At 25.0% G+C, this 22288-nt stretch overlaps 2 protein-coding genes across 2 annotated transcripts; both read left to right on the top strand.

Moving 5' to 3' along the window:
• The first annotated feature begins 6867 nt into the window (after positions 1–6867).
• Positions 6868–8325, top strand: LOC131173321 (putative F-box protein At5g38270). The gene has a single exon (XM_058135451.1). It carries the CDS (start codon positions 6872–6874, stop codon positions 8132–8134), a length of 1263 nt encoding a protein of 420 aa, XP_057991434.1. The 5' UTR covers positions 6868–6871; the 3' UTR covers positions 8135–8325.
• An 11536-nt stretch (positions 8326–19861) lies between these two features.
• Positions 19862–21275, top strand: LOC131173256 (putative F-box protein At5g38270). Its single transcript, XM_058135290.1, has one exon. It carries the CDS (start codon positions 19866–19868, stop codon positions 21126–21128), a length of 1263 nt encoding a protein of 420 aa, XP_057991273.1. The 5' UTR covers positions 19862–19865; the 3' UTR covers positions 21129–21275.
• The last annotated feature ends 1013 nt before the right edge of the window (positions 21276–22288 follow it).

The raw sequence follows: 22288 nt of genomic DNA, 5'->3' as shown, positions 1-22288 counted from the left end.
TCTATTTTGTTTATCATTTTTTTCTATCTAATCTATTTTCTTTATTATCTTTTTCTTTTTCATCTATTTTCTTCTTTATTATCTTTTTCTTTCTCATTTTTTTTCTTTATTTTCTTTTTCTTTCTCATCTATTTAATTCTTCATCATCTTTTTATTTCTCTTTTCTCTTCTTCATCTACTTTTTCTGTCTCATTTTTTTATTTAATTTATTTTTTATTATAATTTACTTTTTTATAAATATTTGTTTTTAGTAAATTATTTGTGGCACTAATTATTTATTTTTATTAATTTTTTTGTTATTATTTTGATTAATAATTATTATTAGTATAATGTTTTTATATTAATTTTTAGCACAAATTTTTAATTAATAAATTATATTTTAGTAATTTTTAGAATAATTTATTTATAAGAATTTTTATGTTATTTAGAAATTTAATTTTTTTTTTAAGAATTAGCAATAGAAAATCAGTTGCTAAATTGTCAAATTAAAGGCGCTATTTTTTTTTTAGAACTGATTATTTATCAATTATTATTAGCAATCAATTTTGATTGCTAAATTGATCGCTACAAGCAATCGATATTTTTTAATAAAAAAATTTATTTTTAAAAATTATTTTAGCAACCGATTCAATTTTCGGTTGATAAATTCATTGCTAATAGTAACCAATCTATTAGTCAGTTGTAACATGATTTAGCAACCAGATTTATTACAACTGTCTAAATTGGTTGCTAAATAAGTTGCTAAATTGATTAACCAATTTTATTTGATTAACGATCGATTTGTTCAATTGCTAATTCTTTTTTTTTTAGTGTAATATAAAAAAATGAGTCTTATTTTTTTTTATTAAAATAACAATAGAATTCACTTCCCTAATATATAAAAATATGAAACTATTTTCAGAAAAAAAATGAAAATATAATTTATTTATTTATTGAGCAAGTATTCTTCTAGTTTTTTTTTTCTTATTAGAGAATTTCAATTAAAGGTCAAATTTATAAGTGTTATATTTGGTTTGACTTATAAATCGGTCAAACCTGCTTATAAGTCATATGTAGATTAGTGTTTGGTTTAGTTTATAAGTTTTATATTTGGTTTGATTTATGTGTAGATAATTTATCAATTATTATTAGCAATCAATTTTGATTGCTAAATTGATCGCTACAAGCAATCGATATTTTTTAATAAAAAAATTTATTTTTTAAAATTATTTTAACAACCGATTCAATTTTCGGTTGATAAATTCATTGTTAATAGTAACCAATCTATTAGTCAGTTGTAACATGATTTGGCAACCAGTTTTATTGCAACTGTCTGAATCGGTTGCTAAATAAGTTGCCAAATTGATTAACAACCAATTCTATTTGATTAGCAATTGATTTGTTCAGTTGCTAATTCTTTTTTTATTATTGTAATATAAAAAAATGAGTCTTATTTTGTTTTCATTAAAATAACAATAGAATTCACTTCCCTAATATATAAAAATATGAAACTATTTTCAGAAAAAAAAGAAAATATAATTTATTTATTTATTTATTGAGCAAGTATTCTTCGAGTTTTTTTTTCTTATTAGAGAATTTCAATTAAAGGTCAAATTTATAAGTTTTATATTTGGTTTGACTTATAAGCAGCCAAACCTGCTTATAAGTCATATATAGATTAGTGTTTGGTTTGGTTTATAAGTTAAAATAACTACTTAAAATAAGTCATAAATAAGACAATCTTACTTATAACTTATTTATTTATTTTAAAACTATATTTTGATCAAATAAAATACAATATTATCCTAATAATTTTTTAAAAAATCAACACTATCCTTATTTTAACAATCACAATGCTCAATAATGCATCCTTTTTTGTCATTTTGAGAAATTAAGTTTTTTTTTAAGCATCTTTTTACCAAACACTTAAACTATTTAAAATTATTTTTAAATAACCTTACCAAACAACTAACTACTTATTTTTAAATTAACTTATAAATTAAAAAAAAAAAACATTCTAAATCAAAAATTAAAAGTGAGTAGCCAAACCAAATACCACATATATATATATATATATATATATATATATGTGTGTGTGTGTGTGTGTGTGTGTGTGTGTGTGAAAGGTAAAGACTAAAAAATAGTTATCAAGAACTTGACACTTGTATTCATAATAAATTGACACATGGCATAATAAAAAATAATAATTATATATGTATGTGTGTGAAAGCTAAAGACTCAAGAATGGTTATCAAGAACTTGACACTTGTATTCATAATAAATTGACACATGGCGTAATAAAAAATAATAATTATATTAAAAAATGAAAAATTTAATAATTGTGGTATATTCCATAGTTACTTTATTTAAAATAAAGTAAAATTATTTTGTTACGAAAAATAAGATGATTTAATGAAATTTTACAATTCATCTCATTAATTTTTTGTAAAATGATTTTTCTTAAAATGATTTTTCTTTTTGTAAATTAGTCAATTATGAAAAATTTATTAACTTAACGGAAAAAATAAAATTTCTTCACAAAACAACACATATAATATTTTTTAATAATGTTAAAAAATATTGTAAACAAAATTAAATAAGGTATACGTACTTACTATTTCATATTTATCATCTATTATTTTAATTAAAATTTAAGATATTGTGAAAAATTATAATAATTTAAGATGAAGAAATTTTATATTTTCTGTTAAGTTAATAAAATTTTTCATAATTGACTACATTACAGAAAAAAAATCATTTTACAAAAATTTGATGAGATAGATTGTAAAATTTATTTTATAGATAGTAATAAATATAAGATATAATTAATATGAATAAAAATTATATTTATAATTTCTTTTTAGTTTATGAATATAAGCTATTTCAATTTTCATTTTAACTAATCTCTTGTTTTCTTTCAATTATTAGTATATATAAAATATTTGAAATTTAAATAAAATATTTAAAATTAATTTTATTAGATAAAGCCTAATTTTAACTTATCTTATTAGTTAAACTTATCTCATAAAAAGATTTGTCCACATAATTTTTTTCATAAGAATAGATGAAATATTCTTAATAATATTGAACCTAAAATGTTACAGCTTTGAGATAGCAAAATTCAATTTAAGTAACTTGTATTCACTAATAATTAACACTTGGCACAATTAAAAATATAATTTTATTTACAAAATATGAAATATTTGGAATTAAAAAAGATAAATATTTGAAATTTCATTTTAACTTTTTATTTTTTTAATTATAAATTTAATTATTGATGTTAGATAATGCATAACTTAACAACGTTATCTTAATATATATATATATATATATATATATATATATATATATATATATATATATATATATATATATATATATATATCTGTGTGTGTGGTTTAAACGAAAATGACTAACTAAATTAAAATTTTGATTCAAAATTTTAATTCGATTAATTATTTTGTTTCGGACCAAATATTACTAAATTAGTATATATTGATATACAAATAAATATAATAATTAATTTTTTGTCAATATATAAAAAAAATAAATAATTTAACCGGTTAAAATTCATTTAATTTAGTAAATTATTACTGTCTAGTAGATGACCAGTTGTTATCTAAAGTCACATAAGTTGTGTGTGGGAGTGTGAGTCTCCTCTAGTTAGTGAAATCACTGAAAAGTTGATTTAATGGATCAATGCACATAAGATAATGTCTTCATAATCTCTTACGCTCGTAAACAAGAGAAATTATTAGGTGTATCTAATAATTATTTTTTAGTGCTCACGGTGTATCTAATAATTAATTCATAAATAAATGCATAAGCAACAAGGAAAGTTGGCCAATATTTTAAAAACTTTTGCACGCTTTGACAAGTTATTAATTTTCTTTTTTTTTTGGATAGAATGATAAATTATTAATTTAATAAATTATAGTTCCGCTCATACTTGTCAAATACTCAAATCTCAAGTCTCACTAAATTAAAAAACTTAATAATTTAGAAATAAATTTTAAATCATAATTATTAATATTATGGATAAATTGTTTCGGAGTCATTAGAAATTTTAATTATTTATAAATTTATTTCTATATTTTGGCGAGTTGATCCCAAATTATTTCCTTAAATTTATGATTATTTACAAATAATTAATCCACGTGTCTCTCTCCCTTGTCTCTCTCTATCTCCCTCTCCCTCTCCCTCTCCCACTCCCATCATGTCTCTCTCCCTCCACAGTTTCTTTTCCTCTCCCACTCCTGTCAAAGATAATCTAACGTTTCTCTGCAAATATGAGAGCAAAAAATCCATTTCTACCCAAAATAAGCAACTAAATTGAAAAGTGAGAGAGAGAGAGAGAGATTTTCAACGCCAGGTGACTGCAATCCAAAATTGTAGCAAGGCAACTCAACAAAAGTTACTATTTTTCAGCTCCCAAGATTCATACGAACAAATCATTTGGACATTATCTTCGAAGGAGCAATTAGGAATTGAGATTTGTAGCAAATTTTAAGTGAGAAAAGAAGGTGAATGGTTTATTCAACCTAATCAATTTGTTTGTCCCAAAATGTGTGCTTCCATAAATTATGGGTCAAGCTACTCTATTTCAAGATCTTCATCGACTGGATAAAAAGTTTCAACTGATAGGCGGATCTTTAACTAGGAAATTTACTTAGTGAATTGGCTATGCTTAAAGATCTTCAGGATCTACAACTACAAGATCTCAAGTGGGAACATCATCTCCTACTGCTAATAGGTATGTGATCAAAGAAGCTCTAGACGTGCAAGATATGGATATGAAAGATGATATGCTTGAATCAAATCACATATTTGCACATGGAAAATTTACTAGTGGGCCCCCTTCCTTGCTTTATGGAGGATCAACAAGAGTGCACCTAGCAAATGTAGGAATGGCAACAGCGCTAACGGGGCAAGGTTAGAGGGTTCGGGTTGGAACGAAGACTTTTCCACCAAAAAGTGGGGGAGGATGAATTTAGGCGCACAGATTTTTCTTTTTATTTTTCTATTTTTCATTTTAATTTATTATTATATAATATAAATTTATTTATTAAAAATAATATTTTTAAACATAACTTTCATAATATATTTATACTTTTTTTTATTAAAATTATGATATTTAAATACATAAATATACAAAAATAAATTATTTTTTGATAAAAAAATAATAATCTAATATTGTGCCTGGTACAAGGATTTGAGTGGGAAGAAGGAATCCTCCTCTCTGCCCCACACACTATTGGGGTCTACAAAATTGAATGAGTTCAGGATGGGTTGAATCGAGTTCAGAAACTTTTGCCATCTTTAGCCAAGAGTGTGGTTAGTGTCACCTTCCACATAATAATTGTGCCTTTGTTGGGGCAAAGAAGAAGCAAATGTATAGGGTAGTTTTGGAAAAATTTTATAATACATTCATACGAGTCTTATGTAAATCCCATTATAATCAATAATTAGAGTATATTCATAGCCTTGAGGATTGTTAGGTTATGCTCCTATGTGAATGCCACAAAGTATGGATTTGAAGAAGGAAACAAAAGAAAATTGGAAATGGAAACAAATATGGGTTAGTAAATGGAAACAAATATGGGTTAGTAATTTGAACTTAGGTGGAAAAACTTTGGTTAGTATTGCTACACAGAGAAGAACCATCACCCATGTCAAAATCATCATCATTAGGGTGTTTTTGATGTTTCTTGATGGCCTTGGCAATCTTTTAACTTAACGCACTTTCTTCACTTTTAGAATCTTCTTCCATAGAGAATTCCATTTTTTATTTGCCCCTATTGCTTCCAGACTTTATCTGCTTCTTTAATTATTTTCTACAACTAATTGTTACTATCGTTAGTAGTTTTTAACGATCAGATTTTACTCTCGTTAATACTTTTTAATGACCATTTCTTTTTTATCATTAATAGCTTTTAACAACATTATTTACTATCATTACTATTTTTAAACGACGAATTTTTTTTCATTGGTAATAATTTTTAACGATGATATCAAAGATCGTTAATAACCTTTAATGATCATTATTTACTATTGTTACTTTTTCTCAACGACCAATATTTTCATTGTTAAAAATTTTTTATGACGACATCAAAGGTCGTTAATAACTTTTAACGACCATTATTTACTATCGTTACTATTTTTCAACAACCAAGTTTTTCATCGTTAACTATTTTTAATGACGATATTAAAGGTTGTTAAGTACAAAATAATGGTATTTTAATTCAAATTTAATGGTCATTTTCTCTTTCATAAATAATAATAATGATGACTAAAATAGCCGTTAATAGTACAATTTTAACAATCGATTATTGTAGCTTTGTTATTAGTATTAACAACTAGTTAAGTTTAATGACAGAGCCTATAATGACTTAACTACCAACCTTTGCAGTCGTTAATTAGTATTAATGACCACTTTTTAATTTTTAACGAGGATTTTTCCCCTTGTCAAAAACCATTTGTCTTAGTGGATGTTATATTATCCTAACATATAGCAAATGAGCTCTCGAAGTATACATTGATCACACAATCTATTTGTAAAATATGAAATTTGTAGAATTTGAAATGAGAGTTGACCTATCATGTGCGAGTGAAAAATGTTAGAAATATTGTCTGGCTCACCTATGTGGGTCAACCCGAGTCCATTTGAATTAAAATCCAAAAGACATGTACATTGCCAAAAGGTGAAAAAATCCAAAAGTTATGTCTATTGGTTAAAAGATGTAACCGCATGAAGAGATGCGACTCTTCTTAATAGTTTCATGCATTAAGAGATGCATCTTTTGGTTAAAAGGTTAGCATACTTTGACTAGTGTATATAAGAGCCTTGCAAACTTCTATAACAATGGCAATAAAAAAAAATCTCTTTTCTACCATGGCGGAAGACCCGAGTGCTAGCTCCAAAAGATTACAAATTTCTTTTTCTAAGGTTACTTCCATTGTCGAACAAAATTGGTCTAAGCTTCAACCTGAACTTCTGAGATTGATACTTTCAAAGCTATCTTTTGCTCAATTCATTCGCTTCAAGGCTGTTTGTTCTTCTTGGAATTCCATTGCAAAATCATATGTCTCTTCTTTACGCCAAGTACCATGGCTCCTCCTCCCTGGCAACCAAGAACATCATGCTCGTTGCTTCTTTAGTCTTGAGGACAATAAAACATATCAGATCAAGAACATTGGTAATCTGTTCGGTAATGATGCTTGGTGTGTTGGTTCATCTCATGGGTGGCTAGTGCTTTTAGATGATGAAGCAAAACCCTTCCTCCTCAACCCCTTTTCACAAGTTCGAATTCAGTTGCCTACAATTGAGGGGTTCATGTTTCAAGTTAATAAATCCTACTTCATCCAACACTTGAGAAAGGTTTTTATCACCAAAGCTATCTTGCTGTCAGATCCATCTCATGACAACAGCTATGTAGTTGTACTAATTTTCGGTTACCTCTCAAGGCTTGCTTTCTGTAAGAAAGGAGATTCAGGTTGGACTATTCTTAGTGGTGCATCTCAAGGCTATTGTGATATCATATACATTAACGATTTTTTTTATGCATTAACGTCGGATAGTTCCATTGAAGTCTGGGACTTTCATGCTTCTTTGCCAATAAAGAAAAGGGAAATCCACCCTTCAACCACAAGAGAAATGTTGGAAGCTACAAAGTGTTTCGGAAATTTACATTCTTGCCAAACTTACTTAGTGGAATCATCTGGCGATCTTTTACTGGTGCTAAGGTATATAGGGAATTTTGTTAATGAAGAAGGTGAAGTTGTTGATGAAGCATATCTTCTGAGTGGTGACAGCACCCAGCCTTTGGTTTGCCCGTATCAAACACTTATGTTTCATGTTTGCAAGTTGGATTCCAGAGAGCAAAAATGGGTGGGAGTAGACAATTTGAAGGATGAGGTATTGTTTTTAGGGGGAAACCATTCAATGTCACTCTTGGCTCAGTATTGTTCAGGATTTGAAAAGAATTCTATTTATTTTACGGACGATAATTGGAATCAGATGAATGAGGATGACTTATATGGAGGCCATGATCTTGGCAAGTTCAGCTTGGAAGAAAAGATTGTGAAACCATTTTATGCATGTGATTTAAGGAGGATTGATCCACCACCTTTTTGGATAGTTCCAAATCCATGGTGAGAGACATATATGATTTATAGTAATATATATGTGGAGCAACCTGTTTTTAATTAGTTATTGTTGTCGATGGTTTGACTAATTGTACTAATGTTGAAATATTTTTTTTCTTCCAAATTAAAGCTTAATGTTTGTCATAATTAAAATGGGCATTTTCTATCATCTCTATTTTGTGCTTGATTCTACTATGAATATTGATTGTAATTAAGAAGCGTTACTTATTATTATTTTGTATTTGAAAATATGCTGTGGACAAACACTAATTTGCTCTAAAAGTACAGTTCTTGAAATTGTTGAGAATAAAAAAAAAATGAAAAGGAGATGATACTCACCAATAAAAAAAAAAATGAAAAGGAGATGACACTCACCGATAATCACCTAAAAAACTCAAAACTCACATTTACTAAACTTTAATCATATAAAATCACAATTTCACGTCAAATTTTAAATTCATAAATCCACATTTAAGAAAAAAAAACCTTTATTTTTCAAAACCCATTAATATTATTTATTAAACTCAATGACAATTTTTTTTTTAATAGTTCAAGTTCTTCAACACTTAAAAAGTGCAAAACAAGAACTCAACTATATATTTTGTATAATTTTAAAGATATTTTTATAAAATATTTTTTAAAATATTACATATTAATTAATGTATGTCCATAAATTTTAAATTAATTATTCCATCAGAACACTTTAAAATAATAACAATAATAATAAATTGGGCACGTACATCAAGTACAGGTAGGAATTGGGCCTTGAAACCTGCTAATATGCTAAGAAGACAAGATATGACATGCAACAGTATTAAAATTATCATTATTATATATCCTTAATTAAATAATCCTCAAATAAATTATTATATATTTAATAAAAATTATTATTTTGATTACATATATCATCACATTTAAAACACTTCCACCAATGTATATATTAGATGTTTTATGCTATGATAAGTAGTTTAAATCAAATTATCTATTTTTTGTTTATAATTAGATCATTTTTATTTTATTCATTCATCTCTTTTCATTATAGAAATAAAAAAAATTTTCAATAATTAAAAATAGAATAAAAAATATAAATTAATAAATTATATTTTTATATAGATAAAAAAATTAATATAAAAAATGGAAAGATCATAATAATATTGACAGAGTATAGATATTGGCCATTAGATGAGCTACACACTCAACTCTTCAACTCCATGATTTTTTTACGAACTCCATTAGTTAACCTTCAAAATTTAATATTTTATTGAAAGAAAAATTTGTACCATGTAAACTATTCTTCCAAAAAAAAAATTAATAATTTCATTAAACGAGGGAAAACATCACAAAAATTCAAGATGAAAAATAAAGAGGAGAAAAAAAAAAGGTAAAACCTCTCTCCCTAGAAGTTTTTGGTTGTGATGAAACTAAAAACATATCTTTAATGTTTGATGTGCATATTTAAAATTATTTCATCAATATTAATTATGAGAATTAAATTTTAATAACAAATCTGATCTAATTGTTTATTGTTTATAAGTAACTGATAAATAGTTAATATACTTAACAAAAGAATAACTAATAAACATATTTATTGTTAAAATGACTAAAAATGATATTAAATGAGATTTGTGATGAAATTTTAAAAATTAAAGAGGGATAATATGATAAAATACTTGGCTAAATTAACTTTATAAATACTGGACTTATAAAAACTAAAAATAAAAAGTTAGTCGTCCTAGTTTATATATATATAAACTTATTTTATAAACCCAACAAATGTTGAAACAAATAGTAAGCTTATTTTTAGAGTTTATAAATTAATTTATAAGTTAAGATAAACACATTCTAAAATTGAAATTGAAATTATATTGATTCAAGATTTCAATCGAAATGGCATTGCTCAGTTCAATTTTAAACCATAATCAGATTTTTTAAAAAATAATAAAAGAATAATTAAATTTTATTAAAACCGAATTCAACCATTTAATATTAATCTCTTAAATCTTTAATCAAAATAGCTAATTTTTCACCCAAACCAAGCTTATACCCACACCCAAGTATGGTAAGTTTAGGTTTTTCCATTAAGCGCTTGTTTGGTTTAACTGTTAGATGCAATTGATAGCTGATAGCTAATAGTCAGTAGTAGATTTAAGCCAGTACATAATTATACTTTCTGCTTTAAGTATACTTGTTTTTGAAAATAATATCAGATTATTTTACTTAAAAAAATTTCAATTTTAAAAAATTTATATTATTTTTGTAAATTTCATATAAAATAATATTTAATTTCATAGCAATTATTTAAGAATAATCACTAAACAAATATTGAGATGGTAAAATTTTACAAAAAATAAATATATATAAATTTATTTTTTAAAATTAATGTAATAAAATTATTTTAAATTATTAATAATGAGTGGTGTTATCCAAGGGCGGATATATATATATATATATATATATATATATATATATATATATATATATATATATATATATTAAGAAAAATTTCATCCAAAAGTTATAAATAACCAACTTAAAAAATTAATAATAAAAATATTCATTCATTTCAAGAACAAAATAATTATATAAAGCTGTAGTATGATCATATAAAATAATGACAAATTTAAAAGATTTTTGTATATGAAGGATATGTTTTCAATAAAGAAAAAATCACAACAAAAAATCTTATATATATATATATATATATATATATATATATATATATATATATATATCATTAATTTACGTATAAAATTGACATTAATATTACTTATTACAACTCCAAGCATTGAAAAAGAGCATTTTTTGTAATAGAATGGACTACTACAGCAAATTGGGATTAATTAAATTATTTAATAATTATTGAGAAAGTTGTTTTTGATAGAATTGATAATAAAGAGATTATGCAAAAAATAAAAATTCATCAGAATTTAAACTTATAGTGAGATTTTTTTATTTTTATGAAATTATTTTTGTTTAATTTTTTACTTTATTGTTGTTATATGTAGAAAATTTTTTTTCTTAGTAAATAGTTTTGAATTAAAAAAAAAATTGACCCACTGACTAAAGTTTTTAGCCCCAACCCTGGTGTCATCAATACTCTTATTATTATTAATTGAAAATTAATATTTTATTATATTATTTTATAAAAATATTATAATTTTATAATTTATTTTTTTCGTGAAGGGTTGTATTTTGTTAATTTAATATATATTTTGTGAAATGATTATTTTATAAAAAAAATAAATATTACTTTATATAAATGCAAAAAATAAAATATTAAATATTTTTAACACTAAAAAACATAAATTTACAACTAATTTTTGTAATTGACTGAAATTGGTTGTAATAGGAACCGATTTTACAATCGATTTGTGGTTCCCATTTTTTAAATAAAATACTTATTTTAGAAAATTTAACAATTGATTCAAGAATCTGTTACTAAGTCGAATGCTATTAGCAATCAAATTATATTTATTTGCTAATCAATATTAGAAAAATCTTGAATATATAATTAGTAACCAATTTTAAAATTTAGTAACTGATTGCACCGATTGCTAAATTTTAAGAGGAAAATTTCCACTCATTTTTGTTTTTTTTTTTTTCAAATTTTCAATGATTTGTGAATCGGTTACTAACAGCAACTGATTTTTGGAATCAAATGAGATCGATTACTATTAGCAATAGATTGTGAATTAGTTATAATTTTTCTCTCAAAAATTTTTGCCTAATTTTTTTTCTTTGTAACTGATTTATAAATCACTTACTAGCAGTAACTGATTTTTAAAATTAAATGAAATTAGTTGCTATTAGCAACTGATTCTGCAACTGAAAATAAAATTGGTTACAAAATTTTTTCCCAAAAAATTCTCTACTTTTTTTTTAAAAAAAATTGAACTCCACTGAATCAATCGTTATCAATTGTTAATTCACTTATATAAACCACTACTCACGTCCTTTTCCCACTACTTTTTTTTTTTGCTTTTTCTTTTATTTTCTCTCTATTTCTTCTATCATCTTTTTCATTATTATCTATTTTGTTTATCATTTTTTTCTATCTAATCTATTTTCTTTATTTTCTTTTTCTTTCTCATCTATTTTCTTCTTTATTATCTTTTTCTTTCTCATTTTTTTTCTTTATTTTCTTTTTCTTTCTCATCTATTTTATTCTTCATCATCTTTTTATTTCACTTTTTCCTTCTTCATCTACTTTTTCTGTCTCATTTTTTTATTTAATTTATTTTTTATTATAATTTACTTTTTTATAAATATTTGTTGTTAGTAAATTATTTGTGGCACTAATTAATTTTTTTTATTAATTTTTTTGTTATTATTTTGATTAATAATTATTATTACTATAATGTTTTTATATTAATTTTTAGTACAAAATTTTAATTAATAAATTATATTTTAGTAATTTTTAGAATAATTTATTTATAAGAATTTTTATGTTATTTAGAAATATAATTTTTTTTTAAGAATTAGCAATAGAAAATCAGTTGCTAAATTGTCAAATTAAAGGCACTATTTTTTTTTAGAACCCATTATTTATCAATTATTATTAGCAATCAATTTTGATTGCTAAATCGATCGCTACAAGCAATCGATATTTTTTAATAAAAAAATTTATTTTTTAAAATTATTTTAGCAATCGATTCAATTTTCGGTTGATAAATTCATTGCTAACAGTAACCAATCTATTAGTCAGTTGTAACATGATTTAGCAATCAGTTTTATTGCAACTGTCTAAATCGGTTGCTAAATAAGTTGCTAAATTGATTTACAACCAATTTTATTTGATTAACAATCGATTTGTTCAGTTGCTAATCCTTTTTTTTTAGGGTAATATAAAAAAATGAGTCTTACTTTTTTTCATTATAATAACAATAGAATTCACTTCCCTAATATATAAAAATATGAAACTATTTTCAGAAAAAAATGAAAATATAATTTATTTATTTATTGAGCAAGTATTCTTTTAGTTTTTTTTTCTTATTAGAGAATTTCAATTAAAGGTCAAATTTATAAGTTTTATATTTGGTTTGACTTATTATAAATCGGTCAAACCTGCTTATAAGTCATATGTAGATTAGTGTTTGGTTTAGTTTATAAGTTTTATATTTGGTTTGGTTTATGTGTAGATTATTTATCAATTATTATTAGCAATCAATTTTGATTGCTAAATCGATCGCTACAAGCAATCGATATTTTTTAATAAAAAAATTTATTTTTTAAAGTTATTTTAGCAACCGATTCAATTTTCGGTTGATAAATTCATTGCTAATAGTAACCAATCTATTAGTCAGTTGTAACATGATTTAGCAACCAGTTTTATTGCAACTATCTAAATCGGTTGCTAAATAAGTTGCTAAATTGATTAACAACCAATTTTATTTGATTAAAAATCGATTTGTTCAGTTGCTAATTCTTTTTTTTTTTAGTGTAATATAAAAAAATGAGTCTTATTTTGTTTTCATTAAAATAACAATAGAATTCACTTCCCTAATATATAAAAATATGAAACTATTTTCAGAAAACAAATGAAAATATAATTTATTTATTTATTTATTGAGCAAGTATTCTTTGAGTTTTTTTTTTCTTATTAGAGAATTTAAATTAAAGGTCAAATTTATAAGTTTTATATTTGGTTTGACTTATAAATCGGCCAAACCTGCTTATAAGTCATATGTAAATTAGTGTTTGGTTTGGTTTATAAGTTAAAATAACTACTTAAAATAAGTCATAAATAAGACAATCTTACTTATTACTTATTTACTTATTTTAAAACTATATTTTACCAAATAAAATACAATATTATCCTAATAATTTTTAAAAAAATCAACACTATCCCTATTTTAACAATCACAATGCTCAATAATGCATCCTTTTTTGTCATTTTGAGAAATTAAGTTTTTTTTTAAAGCATCTTTTAACCAAACACTTAAACTATTTAAAATTAATTTTAAATAACCTTACCAAACAACTAACTACTTATTTTTAAATTAACTTATAAATTAAAAAATACATTCTAAATCAAAAATTAAAAGAGAGTAGCCAAACCAAATACCACATATATATGTGTGTGTGTGTGTGTGTGAATGTGAAAGCTAAAGACTCAAAAATGATTATCAAGAACTTGACACTTGTATTCATAATAAATTGACACATGGCATAATAAAAAATAATAATTATATATGTACATGTGTGTGTGTGAAAGCTAAAGACTCAAGAATGGTTATCAAGAACTTGACACTTGTATTCATAATAAATTGACACATGGCATAATAAAAAATAATAATTATATTAAAAAATGAAATATTTAATAATTGTGGTATATTCCATGGTTACTTTATTTAAAATACAGTAAAATTATTTTGTTACAAAAAATAAGATGATTTAACGAAATTTTACAATTCATCTCATTAATTTTTTGTAAAATGATTTTTCTTTTTGTAAATTAGCCAATTATGAAAAATTTATTAACTTAACGGAAAAAATAAAATTTCTTCACAAAACAACACATATAATATTTTTTAATAATGTTAAAAAATATTATAAATAAAATTAAATAAGGTATACATACTTATTATTTCATATTTATCATCAATTATTTTAATTAAAATTTAAGATATTGTGAAAAATTATAATAATTTAAGATGAAGAAATTTTATATTTTCTGTTAAGTTAATAAAACTTTTCATAATTGACTACATTACAGAAAAAAAAATCATTTTACAAAAATTTGATGAGATAGATTGTAAAATTTATTTTATAGATAGTAATAAATATAAGATATAATTAATATGAATAAAAATTCTATTTATAATTTCATTTTAGTTTATGTTTTTTATTTTATTACTGTATAGAATTTAAAAATTTTAAATTATGTAAAATTTCATTTACGATAGACTACCTTTTAATATCTTAATTATTGTACCATAATTATTATATCTTTTGAATTTATATACATATTTATGATTTAAAGATTTAAAAACTACTAATTAAGATTTTAAACTTGTAATAATCATAATTAACACAGGGTATAATTAAAAAGAATTTATTTAAAAAATATAAAATATTTTAGACATTAAAATATAAGCTATTTCAATTTTCATTTTAACTAATCTCTTGTTTTCTTTTAATTATTAGTATATATAAAATATTTGAAATTTAAATAAAATATTTAAAATTAATTTTATTAGATAAAGCCTAATTTTAACTTATCTTATTAGTTAAACTTATCTCATAAAAAGATTTGTCCACATAATTTTTTTCATAAGAATAGATGAAATATTCTTAATAATAGGTTGTCAATTACCTTTTTTTTTTTTAATTCTAATTGTATTAAAATATTACAGCTTTGAGATAGCAAAATTCAATTTAACTAACTTGTATTCACTAATAATTAACACTTGGCACAATTAAAAATATAATTTTATTTACAAAATATGAAATATTTGGAATTAAAAAAGATAAATATTTGAAATTTCATTTTAACTCATCTTCTTTTAATTTTTATTAAAAAATATTTAAAATGTCATTTTAAAAGTTTTAGCTGAAATTTAATTTTATCTTTTTTTAATACCAAGTTGATAAATATAAAGAAAGTTTTTTTTTTTTTCTTTTTTTTTGTTGCAAAGTCATGGATTAGAAGTTTTAGCTCAAAAGGCAATTCTTCTAGCCAAAATAAGAGGCTTTAATCAGGTCATAATTAAAGGAGACTCTTTAACTATGATACAAGAATCTCCAGTATCTCTAAATCTCTATCAATTCAAAGAATTATCTTGGAAATTTTGCAGATAGGCGGTGGTTGATAAAGATGGGATTTCTTTTCAATATGTGAATTGGCTTTGTAATGGGTAGCTCACAGTCTTGCCACCAAATGCTTTCATGATAGTTCTCTCTCTCATGCTTTCATATCTGGTGCTTTAAGGGCATTAAAATGAGACAAATTTTGTGCCATTTTGTTGGCGTGTTTGACGTTCCAATTACATTTTTTTTTCTTTATATCATTAATCATATGCATATAATTTAAAAAATATAATATTTTATGTTTGGTAAGGATTTTAAAATATATTATATTAAGTATTAAATATAAAATATATGGAATTTAAAAAATATAAAATATTTGAAATTTTATTTTAAAAATAAAATTAGTTTTATTGGATAGAAATTAACTGAATTTGAAATTTCATTTTAACTTATTATTTTTTTAATTATAAATTTAATTATTGATGTTATATAATGCATAACTTAACAACGTTATCCTAATATATATATTTAAACGAAAATAACTAACTAAATTAAAATTTTGATTCAAAATTTTAATTCGATTAATTATTTTGTTTTGCATCAAATATTACTAAATCAGTATATATTGATATACAAATAAATATAATAATTAATTTTTTATCAATATATAAAAAATAAATAAATAATTTAACCGGTTAAAATTCATTTAATTTAGTAAATTATTACTGTCTGGTAGATGACCAGTTGTTATCTAAAGTCACATAAGTTGTGTGTGGGAGTGTGAGTCTCCTCTAGTTAGTGAAATCACTGAAATCTTGATTTAATGGATCAATGCACATAAGATAATGTCTTCATAATCTCTTACGCTCGTAAACAAGAGAAATTGTTAAGTGTATCTAATAATTTATTTTTTAGTGCTCACGGTGAATTAAATAATTAACCCATAAATAAATGCATAAGCAACAAGGAAAGTTGGCCAATATCTTAAAACCTTTTGCACGCTTTGATAAGTTATTAATTTTCTTTTATTTTTGGTAGAATGATAAATTATTAATTTAATAAATTATAGTCTCGCTCATACTTGCCAAATAGTCAAATCTCAAGTCCCACTAAATTAAAAAAAATTAATAATTTAGAAATAAAGTTTAAATCATAATTATTAATATTATGGATAAATTATTTCGGAGTCATTAGAAATTTTAATTATTTATAAATTTATTTCTATATTTTGGCGAGTTGATCCCAAATTATTTCCTTAAATTTATGATTATTTACAAATAATTAATCCACGTGTCTCTCTCTATCTCCCTCTCCCTCTCCCATCATGTCTCTCTCCCTCCACAGTTTCTTTTCCTCTCCCTCTCCTGTCAAAGATAATCTAACGTTTCTCTGCAAATATGAGAGCAAAAAATCCATTTCTACCCAAAATAAGCAACTAAATTGAAAAGTGAGAGAGAGACAGAGAGAAAGAGAGAGAGAGATTTTGAACGCCAGGTGACTGTAATCCAAAATTGTAGCAAGGCAACTCAACAAAAGTTACTATTTTTCAGCTCTCAAGATTCATACGAACAAATCATTTGGACATTATCTTCGAAAGAGCAATTAGGAATTGAGATTTGTAGCAAATTTTAAGTGAGAAAAGAAGGTGAATGGATTATTCAACCTAATCAATTTGTTTGTCCCAAAATGTGTGCTTCCATAAATTATGGGTCAAGCTACTCTATTTCGAGATCTTCATCGACTGGATAAAAAGTTTCAACTGATAGGCGGATCTTTAACTAGGAAATTTACTTAGTGAATTGGCTATGCTTAAAGATCTTCAGGATCTAAAACTAAAAGATCTCAAGTGGGAACATCATCTCCTACTGCTAATAGGTATGTGATCAAAGAAGCTCTAGACGTGCAAGATATGGATATGAAAGATGATATGCTTGAATCAAATCACATATTTGCACATGGAAAATCTACTAGTGGGCCCCCTTCCTTGCTTTATGGAGGATCAACAAGAGTGCACCTAGCAAATGTAGGAATGGCAACAGCGCTAACGGGGCAAGGTTAGAGGGTTCGGGTTGGAACGAAGACTTTTCCACCAAAAAGTGGGGGAGGATGAATTTAGGCGCACAGATTTTTCTTTTTATTTTTCTATTTTTCATTTTAATTTATTATTATATAATATAAATTTATTTATTAAAAATAATATTTTTAAACATAACTTTCATAATATATTTATACTTTTTTTTACTAAAATTATGATATTTAAATACATAAATATACAAAAATAAATTATTTTTTGATAAAAAAATAATAATCTAATATTGTGCCTGGTACAAGGATTTGAGTGGGAAGAAGGAATCCTCCTCTCTGCCCCACACACTATTGGGGTCTACAAAATTGAATGAGTTCAGGATGGGTTGAATCGAGTTCAGAAACTTTTGCCATCTTTAGCCAAGAGTGTGGTTAGTGTCACCTTCCACATAATAATTGTGCCTTTGTTGGGACAAAGAAGAAGCAAATGTATAGGGTAGTTTTGGAAAAATTTTATAATACATTCATACGAGTCTTATGTAAATCCCATTATAATCAATAATTAGAGTATATTCATAGCCTTGAGGATTGTTAGGTTATGCTCCTATGTGAATGCCACAAAGTATGGATTTGAAGAAGGAAACAAAAGAAAATTGGAAATGGAAACAAATATGGGTTAGTAATTTGAACTTAGGTGGAAAAACTTTGGTTAGTATTGCTACACAGAGAAGAACCATCACCCATGTCAAAATCATCATCATTAGGGTGTTTTTGATGTTTCTTGATGGCCTTGGCAATCTTTTAACTTAACGCACTTTCTTCACTTTTAGAATCTTCTTCCATAGAGAATTCCATTTTTTATTTGCCCCTATTGCTTCCAGACTTTATCTGCTTCTTTAATTATTTTCTACAACTAATTGTTACTATCGTTAGTAGTTTTTAACGATCAGATTTTACTCTCGTTAATACTTTTTAATGACCATTTCTTTTTTATCATTAATAGCTTTTAACAACATTATTTACTATCATTACTATTTTTAAACGACGAATTTTTTTTCATTGGTAATAATTTTTAACGATGATATCAAAGATCGTTAATAACCTTTAATGATCATTATTTACTATTGTTACTTTTTCTCAACCACCAATTTTTTCATTGTTAAAAATTTTTTATGACGACATCAAAGGTCGTTAATAACTTTTAACGACCATTATTTACTATCGTTACTATTTTTCAACAACCAAGTTTTTCATCGTTAACTATTTTTAATGACGATATTAAAGGTTGTTAAAGTACAAAATAATGGTATTTTAATTCAAATTTAATGGTCATTTTCTCTTTCATAAATAATAATAATGATGACTAAAATAGCCGTTAATAGTACAATTTTAACAATCGATTATTGTAGCTTTGTTATTAGTATTAACAACTAGTTAAGTTTAATGACAGAGCCTATAATGACTTAACTACCAACCTTTGCAGTCGTTAATTAGTATTAATGACCACTTTTTAATTTTTAACGAGGATTTTTCCCCTTGTTAAAAACCATTTGTCTTGTAGTGGATGTTATATTATCCTAACATATAGCAAATGAGCTCTCGAAGTATACATTGATCACACAATCTATTTGTAAAATATGAAATTTGTAGAATTTGAAATGAGAGTTGACCTATCATGTGCGAGTGAAAAATGTTAGAAATATTGTCTGGCTCACCTATGTGGGTCAACCCGAGTCCATTTGAATTAAAATCCAAAAGACATGTACATTGCCAAAAGGTGAAAAAATCCAAAAGTTATGTCTATTGGTTAAAAGATGTAACCGCATGAAGAGATGCGACTCTTCTTAATAGTTTCATGCATTAAGAGATGCATCTTTTGGTTAAAAGGTTAGCATACTTTGACTAGTGTATATAAGAGCCTTGCAAACTTCTATAACAATGGCAATAAAAAAAATCTCTTTTCTACCATGGCGGAAGACCAGAGTGCTAGCTCCAAAAGATTACAAATTTCTTTTTCTAAGGTTACTTCCATTGTCGAACAAAATTGGTCTAAGCTTCAACCTGAACTTCTGAGATTGATACTTTCAAAGCTATCTTTTGCTCAATTCATTCGCTTCAAGGCTGTTTGTTCTTCTTGGAATTCCATTGCAAAATCATATGTCTCTTCTTTACGTCAAGTACCATGGCTCCTCCTCCCTGGCAACCAAGAACATCATGCTCGTTGCTTCTTTAGTCTTGAGGACAATAAAACATATCAGATCAAGAACATTGGTAATCTGTTCGGTAATGATGCTTGGTGTGTTGGTTCATCTCATGGGTGGCTAGTGCTTTTAGATGATGAAGCAAAACCCTTCCTCCTCAACCCCTTTTCACAAGTTCGAATTCAGTTGCCTACAATTGAGAGGTTCATGTTTCAAGTTAATAAATCCTACTTCATCCAACACTTGAGAAAGGTTTTTATCACCAAAGCTATCTTGCTGTCAGATCCATCTCATGACAACAGCTATGTAGTTGTACTAATTTTCGGTTACCTCTCAAGGCTTGCTTTCTGTAAGAAAGGAGATTCAGGTTGGACTATTCTTAGTGGTGCATCTCAAGGCTATTGTGATATCATATACATTAACGATCTTTTTTATGCATTAACGTCGGATAGTTCCATTGAAGTCTGGGACTTTCATGCTTCTTTGCCAATAAAGAAAAGGGAAATCCACCCTTCAACCACAAGAGAAATGTTGGAAGCTACAAAGTGTTTCGGAAATTTACATTCTTGCCAAACTTACTTGGTGGAATCATCTGGCGATCTTTTACTGGTGCTAAGGTATATAGGGAATTTTGTTAATGAAGAAGGTGAAGTTGTTGATGAAGCATATCTTCTGAGTGGTGACAGCACCCAGCCTTTGGTTTGCCCGTATCAAACACTTATGTTTCATGTTTGCAAGTTGGATTCCAGAGAGCAAAAATGGGTGGGAGTAGACAATTTGAAGGATGAGGTATTGTTTTTAGGGGGAAACCATTCAATGTCACTCTTGGCTCAGTATTGTTCAGGATTTGAAAAGAATTCTATTTATTTTACGGACGATAATTGGAATCAGATGAATGAGGATGACTTGTATGGAGGCCATGATCTTGGCAAGTTCAGCTTGGAAGAAAAGATTGTGAAACCATTTTATGCATGTGATTTAAGGAGGATTGATCCACCACCTTTTTGGATAGTTCCAAATCCATGGTGAGAGACATATATGATTTATAGTAATATATATGTGGAGCAACCTGTTTTTAATTAGTTATTGTTGTCGATGGTTTGACTAATTGTACTAATGTTGAAATATTTTTTTTCTTCCAAATTAAAGCTTAATGTTTGTCATAATTAAAATGGGCATTTTCTATCATCTCTATTTTGTGCTTGATTCTACTATGAATATTGATTGTAATTAAGAAGCGTTACTTATTATTATTTTGTATTTGAAAATATGCTGTGGACAAACACTAATTTGCTCTAAAAGTACAGTTCTTGAAATTATTGAGAATAAAAAAAAATGAAAAGGAGATGATACTCACCAATAAAAAAAAAAAATGAAAAGGGGATGACACTCACCGATAATCACCTAAAAAACTCAAAACTCACATTTACTAAACTTTAATCATATAAAATCACAATTTCACGTCAAATTTTAAATTCATAAATCCACATTTAAGAAAAAAAAAACCTTTATTTTTCAAAACCCATTAATATTATTTATTAAACTCAATGACAATTTTTTTTTTAATAGTTCAAGTTCTTCAACACTTAAAAAGTGCAAAACAAGAACTCACCTATATATTTTGTATAATTTTAAAGATATTTTTATAAAATATTTTTTAAAATATTACATATTAATTAATGTATGTTCATAAATTTTAAATTAATTATTCCATCAGAACACTTTAAAATAATAACAATAATAATAAATTGGGCACGTACATCAAGTACAGGTAGGAATTGGGCCTTGAAACCTGCTAATATGCTAAGAAGACAAGATATGACATGCAACAGTATTAAAATTATCATTATTATATATCCTTAATTAAATAATCCTCAAATAAATTATTATATATTTAATAAAAATTATTATTTTGATTACATATATCATCACATTTAAAACACTTCCACCAATGTATATATTAGATGTTTTATGCTATGATAAGTAGTTTAAATCAAATTATCTATTTTTTGTTTATAATTAGATCATTTTTATTTTATTCATTCATCTCTTTTCATTATAGAAATAAAAAAAATTTTCAATAATTAAAAATAGAATAAAAAATATAAATTAATAAATTATATTTTTATATAGATAAAAAAATTAATATAAAAAATGGAAAGATCATAATAATATTGACAGAGTATAGA

Source organism: Hevea brasiliensis, chromosome 14 (assembly GCF_030052815.1).
Source record: "Hevea brasiliensis isolate MT/VB/25A 57/8 chromosome 14, ASM3005281v1, whole genome shotgun sequence".
NCBI lineage: Eukaryota > Viridiplantae > Streptophyta > Magnoliopsida > Malpighiales > Euphorbiaceae > Hevea > Hevea brasiliensis.
The sequence above is the reverse complement of the archived record's forward strand: the minus strand, read 5'-3'. Positions and strand labels throughout refer to the sequence as shown.

What these genes read in the sequence shown, in the direction of transcription:
- LOC131173256 (XM_058135290.1), top strand. Translation starts at nt 19,866, where the DNA reads ATGGCGGAAGACCAGAGTGCTAGCTCCAAAAGATTACAAATTTCTTTT.
- LOC131173321 (XM_058135451.1), top strand. Translation starts at nt 6,872, where the DNA reads ATGGCGGAAGACCCGAGTGCTAGCTCCAAAAGATTACAAATTTCTTTT.